Here is an 11,717-nt window from a genome sequence, read left to right on the forward strand (position 1 = left end):
TTGCTCTTATTCCATCACTGGGTCTCAGCTTCTCAGACTTCGCTTCTACCATTTCTGCCCCTGCCCACCTTCTGCTTCACCCCAGGGGGTTTCTGCTTACTCAAATGTTTTGCTTTCTGCGGGCCCATTTTCTCTACCCAGCCTGAAGCCCTCTCTCAGCTCCAGCTTTTCTATGAGATAGCTCATTCTCTGCTCTCCTCTTTCAATTTCCGAGGGAGAATCTGATTGCTCACTTAATTATCAGAGTCCCTGTTTGGTGAGGACTGTTTGTTTGTTCCAGGCCACCTTCTTGGATGGTGGCCAGTTGATGGATTGTGTGCTTGTGGGTCACAGGATCACCCTTAATCCAATCAGCTCAGAGAGGGGTTGGCACTTATTTGTTCCATGTTTGCCTTAGGAAAGTTTGGGTCATTTCTCTGAGCAGGGCTTCAGCTTCCCTTTTTTTTTTTTTTTTTAATTTTCAAAATGTATTTATTTATTTGAGAGAGAGAGCGAGCAAGAGAGAGAGAGAGAGAGAGAGAGAGAGAATCCCAAGTAGGCTCCAGGCTCTGAGAACAGAGCCCAACTAGGTGGGCTCCACTTCACAAAGTGAGATCATGACCTGAGCTGAAATCAAGAGTCCCACCTTTAACTGACTGGGCCACCTAGGCGCCCCTCCAGATTTCCTTTCTGAAGGGACTCTGGATATAGCAAGCATCTCTCCTTTTCTCTCTCCTTTCTTTTTGTTCGCGTGCTCGTGCGCGGTCACACACACACACACACACACACACACACACACACAGTAAAACAACAGTGACCAAAATAAAGGAAGTATGAATACACCGAATTATGCAGTTAAATGTAGGAAATAATGAATGAAGAGGAGAAGAAAGTTATATTCACTTGGGATCAAGAACTAACATTGCCCAAGTAAAATTTCTATGTACTAGAAAAAATTAGTTTTCAAGAATACTGCCCTCCCCCCTCCCCCCATCAGTCTATCCTGCTGCCCTGTTCCTGGTTTTCTGAACACCCCTGCTCCAGGCATAGAGGACCAATGTCACGTTCAGTCCGGGAGACCTCAGCAGTCATCACGTTGTGGGCGCTTTATTTCTTATGTTAAAAGAGAGAGATCCTGGCAGGAAATCAACGCCCAGGATAGGAGGTGGGGGTTGGGAATCATTGGCACCGAGAGAGCGAAGGAAAGGTGACGGTCCTCGAAGTTCTGAGTCTGTATTCCTAGAAGCCTCGGGCGCCCCGCCACCTGTCTGGAGTCGGTCCCCTTCTAGAGCGTCTCCTCTCCCGAGTTTGCTTCTCATAGGCTTGTCCCTGGGAGTGTGGGCGGCCCCTTTCCCGAGCGCTTAAACTCACCTCCCACCCCCCTCCTACACACCAGCCTTTCTCTTCGCCTCAGTCACTTCCTTCCCCAGCCTCTTCCTCCTCGGTGAGTTGAAGACATTAGCCAGGTCCGGACCGACTCTGCACCAGCTTTTCCGAGAGAAGATAAAGAGGCGGCTAGGTGAGTGGGTCTCCCGGGAAGGTGATGGGCAGTTACAAAGGATGGACAGGGGTGTCCGGTGGAAGCTAGGCGGCCGGGGGATCGGGGGCTGCGAATGGGAGCCGGGACCGGGAGGGAAGGACCGAGGCGCGTGGAGGTTGTAACTGGGAATTGGGCTGAGACCCGGCAGGGCGGATGGGGTGGCGCGCCCCTACGCCCCCACTTCTGCCGACTTCCGCATCGGCTCACGTGACATAGTGCCGGCCGGCGGAGGGAGGGGGGGGCACCGGGAAGCCGGCAGCGAGGTGAAGGTGTGCTCCGCGGTGCAGCGTGTCCGCTTTGCATGTGCCGGCGGCGCAGGAGCGCGTTCTGCAGCGCGGGGCGGGCGAGGGCTGGGGGCGAGGGGACAGGCTCCCCCGGGGACTGTGGTGGCCCCGCGGCCGCGGACTCGGCGGCGCGGGCGGTAGGTGCGGCCCCGTAGGCTCCACATCGTGGGTGTGGAGGGTGGGGGTGGTGAGAGACTCTGGGGGCGCGGGGAGCCCCGGGCGGGGTCGGTTGCCGTCGCCCCTTGGGCGCGGGCGTTCTCGGCTCGCCGGGGCGCACCGGCCACCGGGGGAGCGCTGGGCGGGCGGCACTGGCGCGGGACTGGCCGAGACAAAGGCTTCCGGGACGCGGCCCTGCCCGCGGGGGCTGCCCCGGAGTCAGCAGTGCGGCCCTGGCCCCGACTTCCCTGGCCCCGACCCTGCCCTGGGGAGGGTGGTGACCGTGTGATGGCCTGCAGGGAACAGGGGTTTGGGACCCCTTCCGGGCCGGCTCCCTAACTTGGAGCACGGATGACCAAATATGGAGCGTGTGCGCGCCAGAGGGCTGGCAGGAAGGAACCCGAGTCTTCCTCTGACCCCCACCAGCTGCTGGTCGGGGATTGCGAAGGGCCGCAGAAAAAAGTGGCCAGCCCTTGTGTGCCGCTGTGGAGCTGGGGGAGCTGGGGCTGGTTCCCAGGCGTCGCCGCTCCAGCCGGCTTTCTTCCTCGAGCATTAGAAAATCTCCATGTACTGCCTCTAAACTTAAAACAAAAACTGTAAGAAGGTCCTTAAATATATTCTTAAGTGTATATTTCAGCATATGGCCCAATCCTCCGACATTCCGCTTTCTTTGTGATGCCCACGCACAATGCCTAATTAGATTCTGACACAGTTAGAGGGCCCGGCTAGCATCTGCCACCACCGCCTTCCCTTGAGCCTCCCACTGAAAATCTCTTTCTTCCCCTTAGACTTGCTTTGCTGATGGCTTCTCTCTTCATTGTTCTTGATCTTGTGGCTTTCCCCAGTCCCAGGCTTCTGTCCTTATAAAATGTCATGGGCTTTCCAATGTGTAACAACAATGAGTATCTCTCTCCCCTTTGTCCTTGCTAAGTAATAAAATAAAGAAATAAATCATGGCAAATTGTGTATGCTAGCAATAGTTCCTAAGCCTGTTATATTCCTACTGGTAGGGGTCTGGGCAGGGAGCCTTTCTTCTTTGTAAGTGTTCTGCCTTAGTGAGTACTCAGCATATAATATTTCCCACAAACACAACTCGCTATTATATTTAGCACACTTTGCATACTAACCAGGAAGAAGATGAAGAAAAAGAAGAAAAGAAAAAAACCAAAATGATGTTGTAGAAACAGCAGTTAATTGTGGGACAACAGCATTTAACTGAGCCAGTTTCATCATCCATAAAATGGGGATAAATAAGAAATACTTTGCAAAGTTTTCTTGGGATTACATGAATTAACAGAGATGAGGAATTTCGTGTGTAATTCACTATAAAGAAATGCTGGTTGCCTTCCTTTATTTTATTTTTAATATTTTTATTTATTTCTAGGAGAGAGAGAGACAGCGTGAGCAGGGGAGGGTCAGAGGGAGAGGGAGATACAAACTCTGAAATAGGCTCCAGGTTCCGAGCTGGCAGTCAGCACAGAGCCTGACACGGGGCTCGAACCCACGAACCCGAGATCATGACCTAAGCGAAAGTCGGACGCTTAACCGACTAAGCCTGGACTAAGCCACCCAGGCATCCCTGCCTTCCTTTCTTTAAACTGCACCTGCATACATCCGCTTAATTTGATGCAGGTATTCACATTAATAGTGGAATTTCCTCGCTGAGTCTCATTATTAAAGGAGAGCTAGGTCGGAAATGTACTGCTGATGATAGGGGTGAGTGGGGGGATAGTGTTAAAGAGATAAATGTTCAAAGTGGGGGGAAGCCAGAAAGTCAGAATTGGATATTTGACTCCCTCTTCTGTCCAGTGTGGGCTAGTTTCCTCAGTAGCCCTCACAGATCCATACTACTGCATCAATGCTACCAATAACGGGTGCAAACCTGATTCATTGTTAGACAGTTTTGATTGTTAGGAAAATTTTATATGGCTCCCAAATCTGCCTATTCGATCTATCCATCCTTCCCAGTAGAGCAACATGAAGCACATCGCATAAGTGTGTAAAGGAAGCTTTAACTTTAAAAAATAGTGGCAAGTCTTCTCTAGACTGACTTTATGGGTCAGGAGTCTTTGGCGTACAAGCCTGAAGAAGACCTAGTGAACCCAGGGAGGTCTCCCAGCTCCTGTGGGTCCTGGACTCCTCTCTGAGATGAATGGTCCTCACCACAGGTCTCCATTGCAATCAGGCTGTACTGGACACTGCCCAGGGAAGGATGCCGTGCCCTGCGTGTGACCCAGTGGCATCATCGCATGAATCATTGTCCTGTATTGATCTGTTTTCCCCACTGGTGCGGCTCCGGGAAGGTTGGGAGTGTGTTCCTTTATCTTGGCACTCCAGCTTCTAGCTCAGGAGCTGCCTCAAATGTGCTGTGCTTTTTCCTCCTTGGTTTCTGTGCTTCTTGCATGCGCTCATCCCCATTCATAGAGCCCCCTTTGCCAATGGTCTGCCCAGTCCACATCTCTCCACTGACCTCTACGAAGTCTTCTGTGGCTCCCTCCTTTGTGCTCCCATAATGCCTTGGACTCACGAGTCTGAGAATGCTATCACATAGCTATTATCCAACCCACATCTTTCTATGTTCTGAACAGTGAGTTCCCTGACAGCAGGACCTGTGTCACTCGCCTTTGTATTTTTGGTGCAAAGCAGAGCACCGTGAGGATGGGCTTAGAGTTAATAGTGGGTACAAGGAAAATAGCTGCACTCTCCCCAATATCCTCTGTAGAATAGGAATAGGGTCAGCACAAAGGGACAGGTGTAAAGATATAAAGAGGAAATGGAGGTAGTCTGGTGTCATGTACACCACACAAGTACTTTTAGGAAGAAGGACATGGCAAATTAACAATGACAAATGCAATATGAAAATAAGAAATGGCCCTTAGATTTGGCAAGATGTGGTTAATGGGATATAGAAATGGTAATAATACACTTACTTTCTTCCCCAGGCAGCAATGAATGTGGATCACGAAGTTAACCTCCTAGTGGAGGAAATTCATCGTTTGGGTTCAAAAAGTAAGTATGAGGGGCACCTGGGTGGCTCCGTTGGTGAAGTGTCCAACTCTTGATCTCAGCTCAGATCATCACCTCACAGTTCATGAGTTCAAGCCCCGCATTGGGCTCTGCGCTGATGGTCCAGAGCCTGCTTGGGATTTTGTCTCTCCTTCTCTCTGCCCCTCCCCAGCTTGTGCTCTCTCTCTCTCTCTCTCTCTCCAAGTAAAAATAAATAAAACTTTTTTAAAAAATTAAAAAGTAAGTATTATAACATAGACACAGTATTCTGCATTCACCTCAGAGCAGGAAGGACCAACTTTTTTGGTAGAAGCCAATGAAAGAGTCACCGGACTTCAGGACATAGTTATAGAAGCTCTGTCCTCAGCCATGGAGTGGATTTTGGAGACACAGAGTCTTGGGGGATATTGTGATTCTCTATGCAAGGAACAGTTGAGTTATTTCATTATCCTTTGAATGCAAAGAAAATTGCTATGCTTTTTATTCTGGCTGCACTGAAATCTGGGAATTAAATCACAGTGAAATTTTCATTTGCCACACTATTAAAATTCACCTTTTTCTGCTTTATCTTGCCACCATCTCATAAACTTCCAAATGACTACGGACTCAGATTGAAATTATATTAAATTGTCTTTATTTTCTCCAAGTTCTTGACTTTTGTACAGTTTTATGTACATATAACTAAACTTTAGGTAATTTTTTTAAGTCAGCTTTCCCTTCAGCAACATATAAACAGCTACTGTGAAATCAGTGCCATGTAAAATTGGTAGGTTTAGTATCCTTTTCCAACGATTTCATCAATCCTTATTGATGAAAATAACCATTATGTTTGTGGCTCTCAGTATTTGCACATCTCAGATAAGATATATAGAGTTTGGGGAACATTCTGAAAATCATAAGAGCCATAGACATATTCAGCAACAGCTAGGGTAATGGAACTCTGAGTTTTAAAATGACATCACGTGGGGCGCCTGGGTGGCTCAGTCGGTTAAGCGTCCAACTTTGGCTCAGGCCATGATCTCATGGTTCGTGGGTTCAAGTCCCATGTCAGGCTCTGTGCTGACAGCTCAGAGCCTGGAGCCTGCTTCGGATTCTATGTCTCCCTCTCTCTCTCTCTCTGCCCCTCCTCTGATCACTCTGTCTCTCAAAAAAAAATTTTTTTAAAATGTTAAAAGGACATCATGTAAGTGAAAAATAGCTTTAAAAAGTACCTCATAAGCCTGTTTCATATTTTCTATCTCCTCTCTCTCTGCCTCTTCCCCTGCTCACACTCTCTCTCAAAAATAAAAATGCCTTAAAAATGTTTTCATAAAAAGAAAATAAGTAAATAAATGAAAAATACCTCAGAAGAGTTGTTTTGTCATCACAGTTTGACTCTTTTAAAACTCTGTCTGCTTTCAAATCACAAATCATTTGAAATAAGACATCCTTGGAATTCCATTGAGCCATTAGTTTCAAATGTCCCCTGTAGTAGGTCTCTACTCTTGATGTAACATTACCACAAACTGAGTGTCATAAAACAACACGTTGAATATCTTAACACTAACGTAGGTTGGGTGTCCGGTCTTAATCTCTTTAGGCTGCTGTAACAAATTACCTCAGGCTGGGTGGCTTATAAGCAGCGGAAGTGTATTTCTCCTATAGTTCTAGAGGCTGGAAGTCCACCGTCAGGATGCCTGGCCAGTCAGGCGAGAGCCCTCTTCCACTTGTAGATTTGTTGTAGCCTCACATGGTGGAAGGGGCTAGGGATCTCTTCGCAGCCTCTCTTATAAGGAACTGATCGTTGTGACTCACGACGTTATATCTGTACACACTCATGACTTTAGCACCTCCCGAAGTCCCCACCTACTAATATCATTACCTTTGGGGGTTAGGATTTGCATATGAATATTGGGGGGATACAAACACTCAGACCATAGCAAATTCTGATAAACATCTCCTTGGGCTAAAATCAAGGTGTTGGCAGTGTGTTCCTGCCTAGAGGTTCTGGAACGTCTGTTTCCTAGCCTCTCTCTAGCTCCTAGAGTCAACCTGCATTCTTTGGTTTGTGGCCCCCTTTCTCCATCTTCAAAGCTGGCAACAGCTGGTTGTGCCCTCATTTTGCATCACTCTGACCTCCTCTTCAGCCTCTCCCTTCCATTCTTAAGGACACTTGTGATTACCCAGTGTAATTGGGCTCACCCAGATAAGTCCAGGATAATCTCGCCATTTCAAGGCCCTTCATTTGATCACATCTACAGAGTTCCATTTGCCAATAAGATAACATATGGTTTCTTGGGATTAGGACATGGGAATCTTCGGGGAGCCCTGTGGAGGCTAACATTCAAATTCAGTATGGTCCCAGAAAAGTAGATTATTGGAAGCTATCGTAATTGGGGCACTCAATAAAGCCTTGAATAACAGGCAAGAATTTGAAATATACAGCAGGTCAGTATAGGAGGAAATGCATGAGGTGAATTTGGGGTGTTTGTGGAGAACACTGGAGAGATGTGGAGAATGTAACGTACTTACTTTTCCAATCAAATGGACCATCTTTCCTAACCCCATTTTTCTCCCACCCAGTTCACTACATCCATTTGATGGAAGTTTCCTGAGTATTATTTCCAACAGGGATTTCTCTACCTGTGTTCCTCATTTCTACCTTTCCAATTTCTCTGGGGCTCTGTAAGGTCATGTTGCTCTTAAGAGTAGTACTATTGTTTAGATTGTTAAAGATATTAAAGATGTATTTCCAGTGCTTTGTAGGATTTTCTTCTCAGATCTTTCTCCATGTTAGCCTAGGGTTTATTGGTCACATCAAATACCCTAAAACAGCATTATTATTCTACAAGGGCAAACTGAACCTGCACTTAAAATTAGCAACTTTCCAAACTAGGAGACTACAGCGTAATCATCATAATTTCTGTAAGGATGAAACATTTTGAACTTTGCCACTTCACCAGGCCTCCTAAACTAACGTGTTCCTGGAAATAGATGACCTCTTGAGCTGGAAGGCATCTATGGGGATACGTTATGATTAACTATATAAATTGTGTCTAGGATAATTTTGACTAATGTAAATTATGATTTAGAATAATTATTTTTAGACTAATCTAAATATGATGTACTAGGTGAAGTTAGAAATTGATGGACTTAGTTTTATCTATTTCTTTTAAGATAAAGTCCTTTAAGGGATGCCTGCGTGGCTCAGTCAATTTAGCGTCCAACTTCAGCTCAGGTCATGATCTCACAGCTCATGGGCTTAAGCCCTGTGTCAGGCTCTGGGCTATCAGCACCTATCCGGAGCCTACTTCGGATTCTGTGTCTCCCTCTCTCTCTGCCCCTCTCCCACTCACACTGTCTCTTAAAAATAAATAAATGTTAAAAATTTTAAATAAGGGTGCCTGGGTGGCTCAGTCGGTTAAGCGTCCAACTTCGGCTCAGGTCATGATCTCATGGTTTATGGGTTGAAGCCCTGCGTCTGGCTCTGTGCTGACTGCCAGCTCGGAGCCTGGAGCCTGTTTAAGATCTTGTGTCTCCCTCTCTCTCTGACCCTCCCCTGCTCATGCTGTCTCTCGCTCTCTCTCTCTCACACAGAAATAAATAAAATATTAAAAAAATTTTAAATATAAAAAGTAAAATGAAATAAAGTCCTTTAAAGTCTTTCGTTTTTCATCCACTGGGAAAAAAATAAGTGGATAAAGATTATTTGGAGATTTAAATTCTCTCATTTGGCAACTGTTTCCTGAGTGCTGCCTTTTGTGCTCAAGTGCAGAAAATGTGAAAATAAATAAAATTCCACCCCTGTGGACCTCTGTAGGTAGTGCAAAGACAGAGAGATGAACTGGACACTCATATTGGGAAGTGGTTTAGAGCATGGGCTCTGGAGTCAGACTCTTTAGGAATGAATCCCAGCTCGCTTACCACTTACATTGTGACCCTGGGCACATTGCTAAACATTTTTGTGCCTTGGTTCCCTTATTTGGATTAAAATACCCTATTTCAATGATTCAAAGAGGGAGACACAGAATGTGAAACAGACACCAGGCTCTGCATTGTCAGCACAGAAGCCGATGCAGGGCTTGAGCTCACGAGCCATGAGATCATGACCTGAGCCAAAGTCAGACAGATGCTCAGCCTACTGAGCCAACCAGGCGCCCCTGGAAGTTTAATTAGAACATAAAATAATGGTGTTTCTTGCACCATTCAATTGTGCCTTACCTTCCATGAAAGGAGGATTGAGCTTTAATGGCTATAAAATGCATTGAACAGTTCTAGGAACATAGTACTCAATACACGTTAGCTGTTATTACTATAATTGATGGTGAGTGCTTTGATATATACTTAATTTTATAAGAAGAGTTATTAACTCAACTGAGGGAATCACAGAGGACTTCTCAGAAAAGGCGACATTTGAGCCCATTCTTGAAGAAAAAGAATTTAGCTGGAGAAAGGGGTCTGGGAGGCTGGGCCGATGGCTCGACTTCGGCAGAACCGCTAGGGCAGGGGTGCTCTCATGTCGCCTTGGGTAACAGCAAGTCGTTGATTTTGCCTGGATCAAAAGGTGCATAGAATGCTATGGCAGAGACAAGATGAGAGAGTGCAAGGTCAGAGGATGAAGGGTCTTACCTACTGTGCCACAGGCATCGCTAGTTGAAGGTGGTACGGAGCTATTGAAAGATTCAAGTGGAAGAGTATCAGTCAGGGGCACCTGGCTGGCTTAGTCACGGAGCATGTGACTCTTGATCTTGGGGTCATGAGTTCAAGCCCCACGTTGGGGGTAGAGTTTACTTAAAAAAAATCAATCAGATTTGTATCTTAAAGGTTTCCTTCACATTTTTTATTCTGCACCAATATGGAGGATGTACTGGGGGCAGAAATGGAGAAGGGGAGGCTGGTGAGGAGTCTTGCAGTGAATCCACATGAGAATCAATTCCAGTCTGAACCAAGAAATTAACTGTCCATGGAGAGGAGACTAGAGCGACAGAAGATACAAAGGAAGTGGAATCACTTGTGAGGTTGAAGAGTGAGTGGGCAGAGCTCCAAGATTATACCCAGATTTCTGCTTCTGGTGCCTTTAAAAAATTTAACCTGGGGGTGCCTGGGTGGCTCAGTTGGTTAAGCGGCTGACTTTTGCTCAGGTCATGATCTCTCGGTCTGTGGGTTCATGCCCCATTTGGGGCTCTGTGCTGGCCACTCAGAGCCTGAAGCCTGCTTCCAATTCTGTGTCTCCCTCTCTCTCTGCCCCTCCCTTGCTTGATCTCTGTCTCTCTGTCTCTCTCTCTCTCAAAAATAATAAACATTAAAAAAAATTTTTTTAAATGTGACCTGAATGGAGAATTTACCATATGCTGAGATCTCCATAAAAGCCTTTGCATCTATTCTATCTTTTCATCTTTGCAACAATCTGTGAGGGGTTCTTTGACCCTCATTGTATGGATGAGGTAAGTGCAGCTCAGAGAGCTTGGAGGCCCTGTTCAAGTTTACCCGGCGGCTCCTGTTTCTGTGACCAGTTAAAGATTCTTGTTGCTGCTGGAAGTTTAAAAGTCAAAGTTTAAACAAGCCAGGCATGGACAAAGTCTCTTGTTCCCTTTACAAACTTATTTCCTTCTTCTCGTCTGACATGGTTTATTGGAGGTGAGTGAATTAGCCACCTATATCCTGCTCCCACACTTGTTTCCCTCATATGTGTCTGTGACCTTGGCACACTCCCCCACTTCTCTCACTCATAACTGAGCCAATGCCACTGGCTGAGCATTCAGCGTGAGCCGGCCACTGCTGAGTACTTCAGACTGGGTCCTCCTGCAGCACTGTGCAGGATTACAACAGTACTGTTCCCATTTTGCAGATAAGGAAACTGAGGCTAAGTTGCCGGAAGCCAAACAACTAGTAGGTGCCATAGATTTTTGACTGAGGACTATCAGGTGTTTAAGAAGCTCCATGTTACACTCCCTTTATTTATTTTTAATGTTTATTTACTTTTAGAGAGAGAGAGAGAGAGAGAGAGAGTGTGTGTGTGTGTGTGTGTGTGTGTGTGTGTGTGTGCACAAGCAGGGGTGGGGCAGAGAGAGAGAGGGAGACACAGAATCTGAAACAGGCTCCAGGCTCTGAGCTGTTAGCACAGCCCAGCCCGACGTGGGGCTCAAACTCACGAACTATGGCATCGTGACCTGAGCCGAAGTTGGATGCTTAACTGACTGAGCCACCTAGGCAACTCCTTTTTTTCTTTTTAAAGTTTATTTACTTACTTTGAGAGAGAGAGCACAAGGAGGGGAGGGGCAGAGAGAGAGGGAGAGAGAGAGAATCCCAAGCAGGTGTGGCACCGTCAATGCAGAGCTCGATGTGGGCCTTGAATCCATGAACATCAAGATCATGACCTGAGCCGAAACCAAGAGTTGGATGCTTAACCAACTGAGCCACCCAGGCTCAGTGCACCCACAGGTTGCACTCCTTTTAAAGGCCAGGGTCGGTGCCGCCTCCTCCACGAAGCCTTCCTTTCCCATCTAGCCCAGAGTCATCTTGCCTTTCTCCAACTGCAAGATGAACTGTCTTGGCTATTTACTGGACTTCCAATCACTTATTGCCTTGTACTGTTGCTTTACTTATGTGTATATTTCTTATTCCCTCATGGGAACTACAGCCATTTCTTCAAAAGTTAGGAAGTGATTCTACACTTCCTTCTACATGCCTCCGATGCCCAGCACAGCACTGCCCTCACAGTAGGAGTATACTAAGGCCTCAGGTTGGAAGTTCTAGCTGGGGGGGGGGGGGGG

General features: G+C 46.6%; 1 protein-coding gene across 2 annotated transcripts in view; it reads left to right on the forward strand.

The window, feature by feature from the left end:
* Positions 1-1,293: 1,293 nt before the first annotated feature.
* The window catches only part of ABRACL (ABRA C-terminal like), a 12,558-nt gene continuing 2,134 nt past the window's right edge, over positions 1,294-11,717 (forward strand). The window contains exons 1-2 of one of the 2 annotated variants that reach the window (XM_039243581.1): positions 1,294-1,498; positions 4,906-4,968. In XM_039243581.1, the coding sequence (XP_039099512.1) occupies positions 4,908-4,968 (61 nt within the window). In that variant the 5' untranslated portion in view covers positions 1,294-1,498; positions 4,906-4,907. Of the gene's footprint in view, positions 1,499-4,901; positions 4,969-11,717 lie in introns of both variants that reach the window. The other variant, XM_039243580.1, reaches the window with a different exon arrangement.

This window comes from Hyaena hyaena, unplaced genomic scaffold, assembly GCF_003009895.1.
Source record: "Hyaena hyaena isolate Hyena2069 unplaced genomic scaffold, ASM300989v1 scaffold_229, whole genome shotgun sequence".
Taxonomy (NCBI): domain Eukaryota; kingdom Metazoa; phylum Chordata; class Mammalia; order Carnivora; family Hyaenidae; genus Hyaena; species Hyaena hyaena.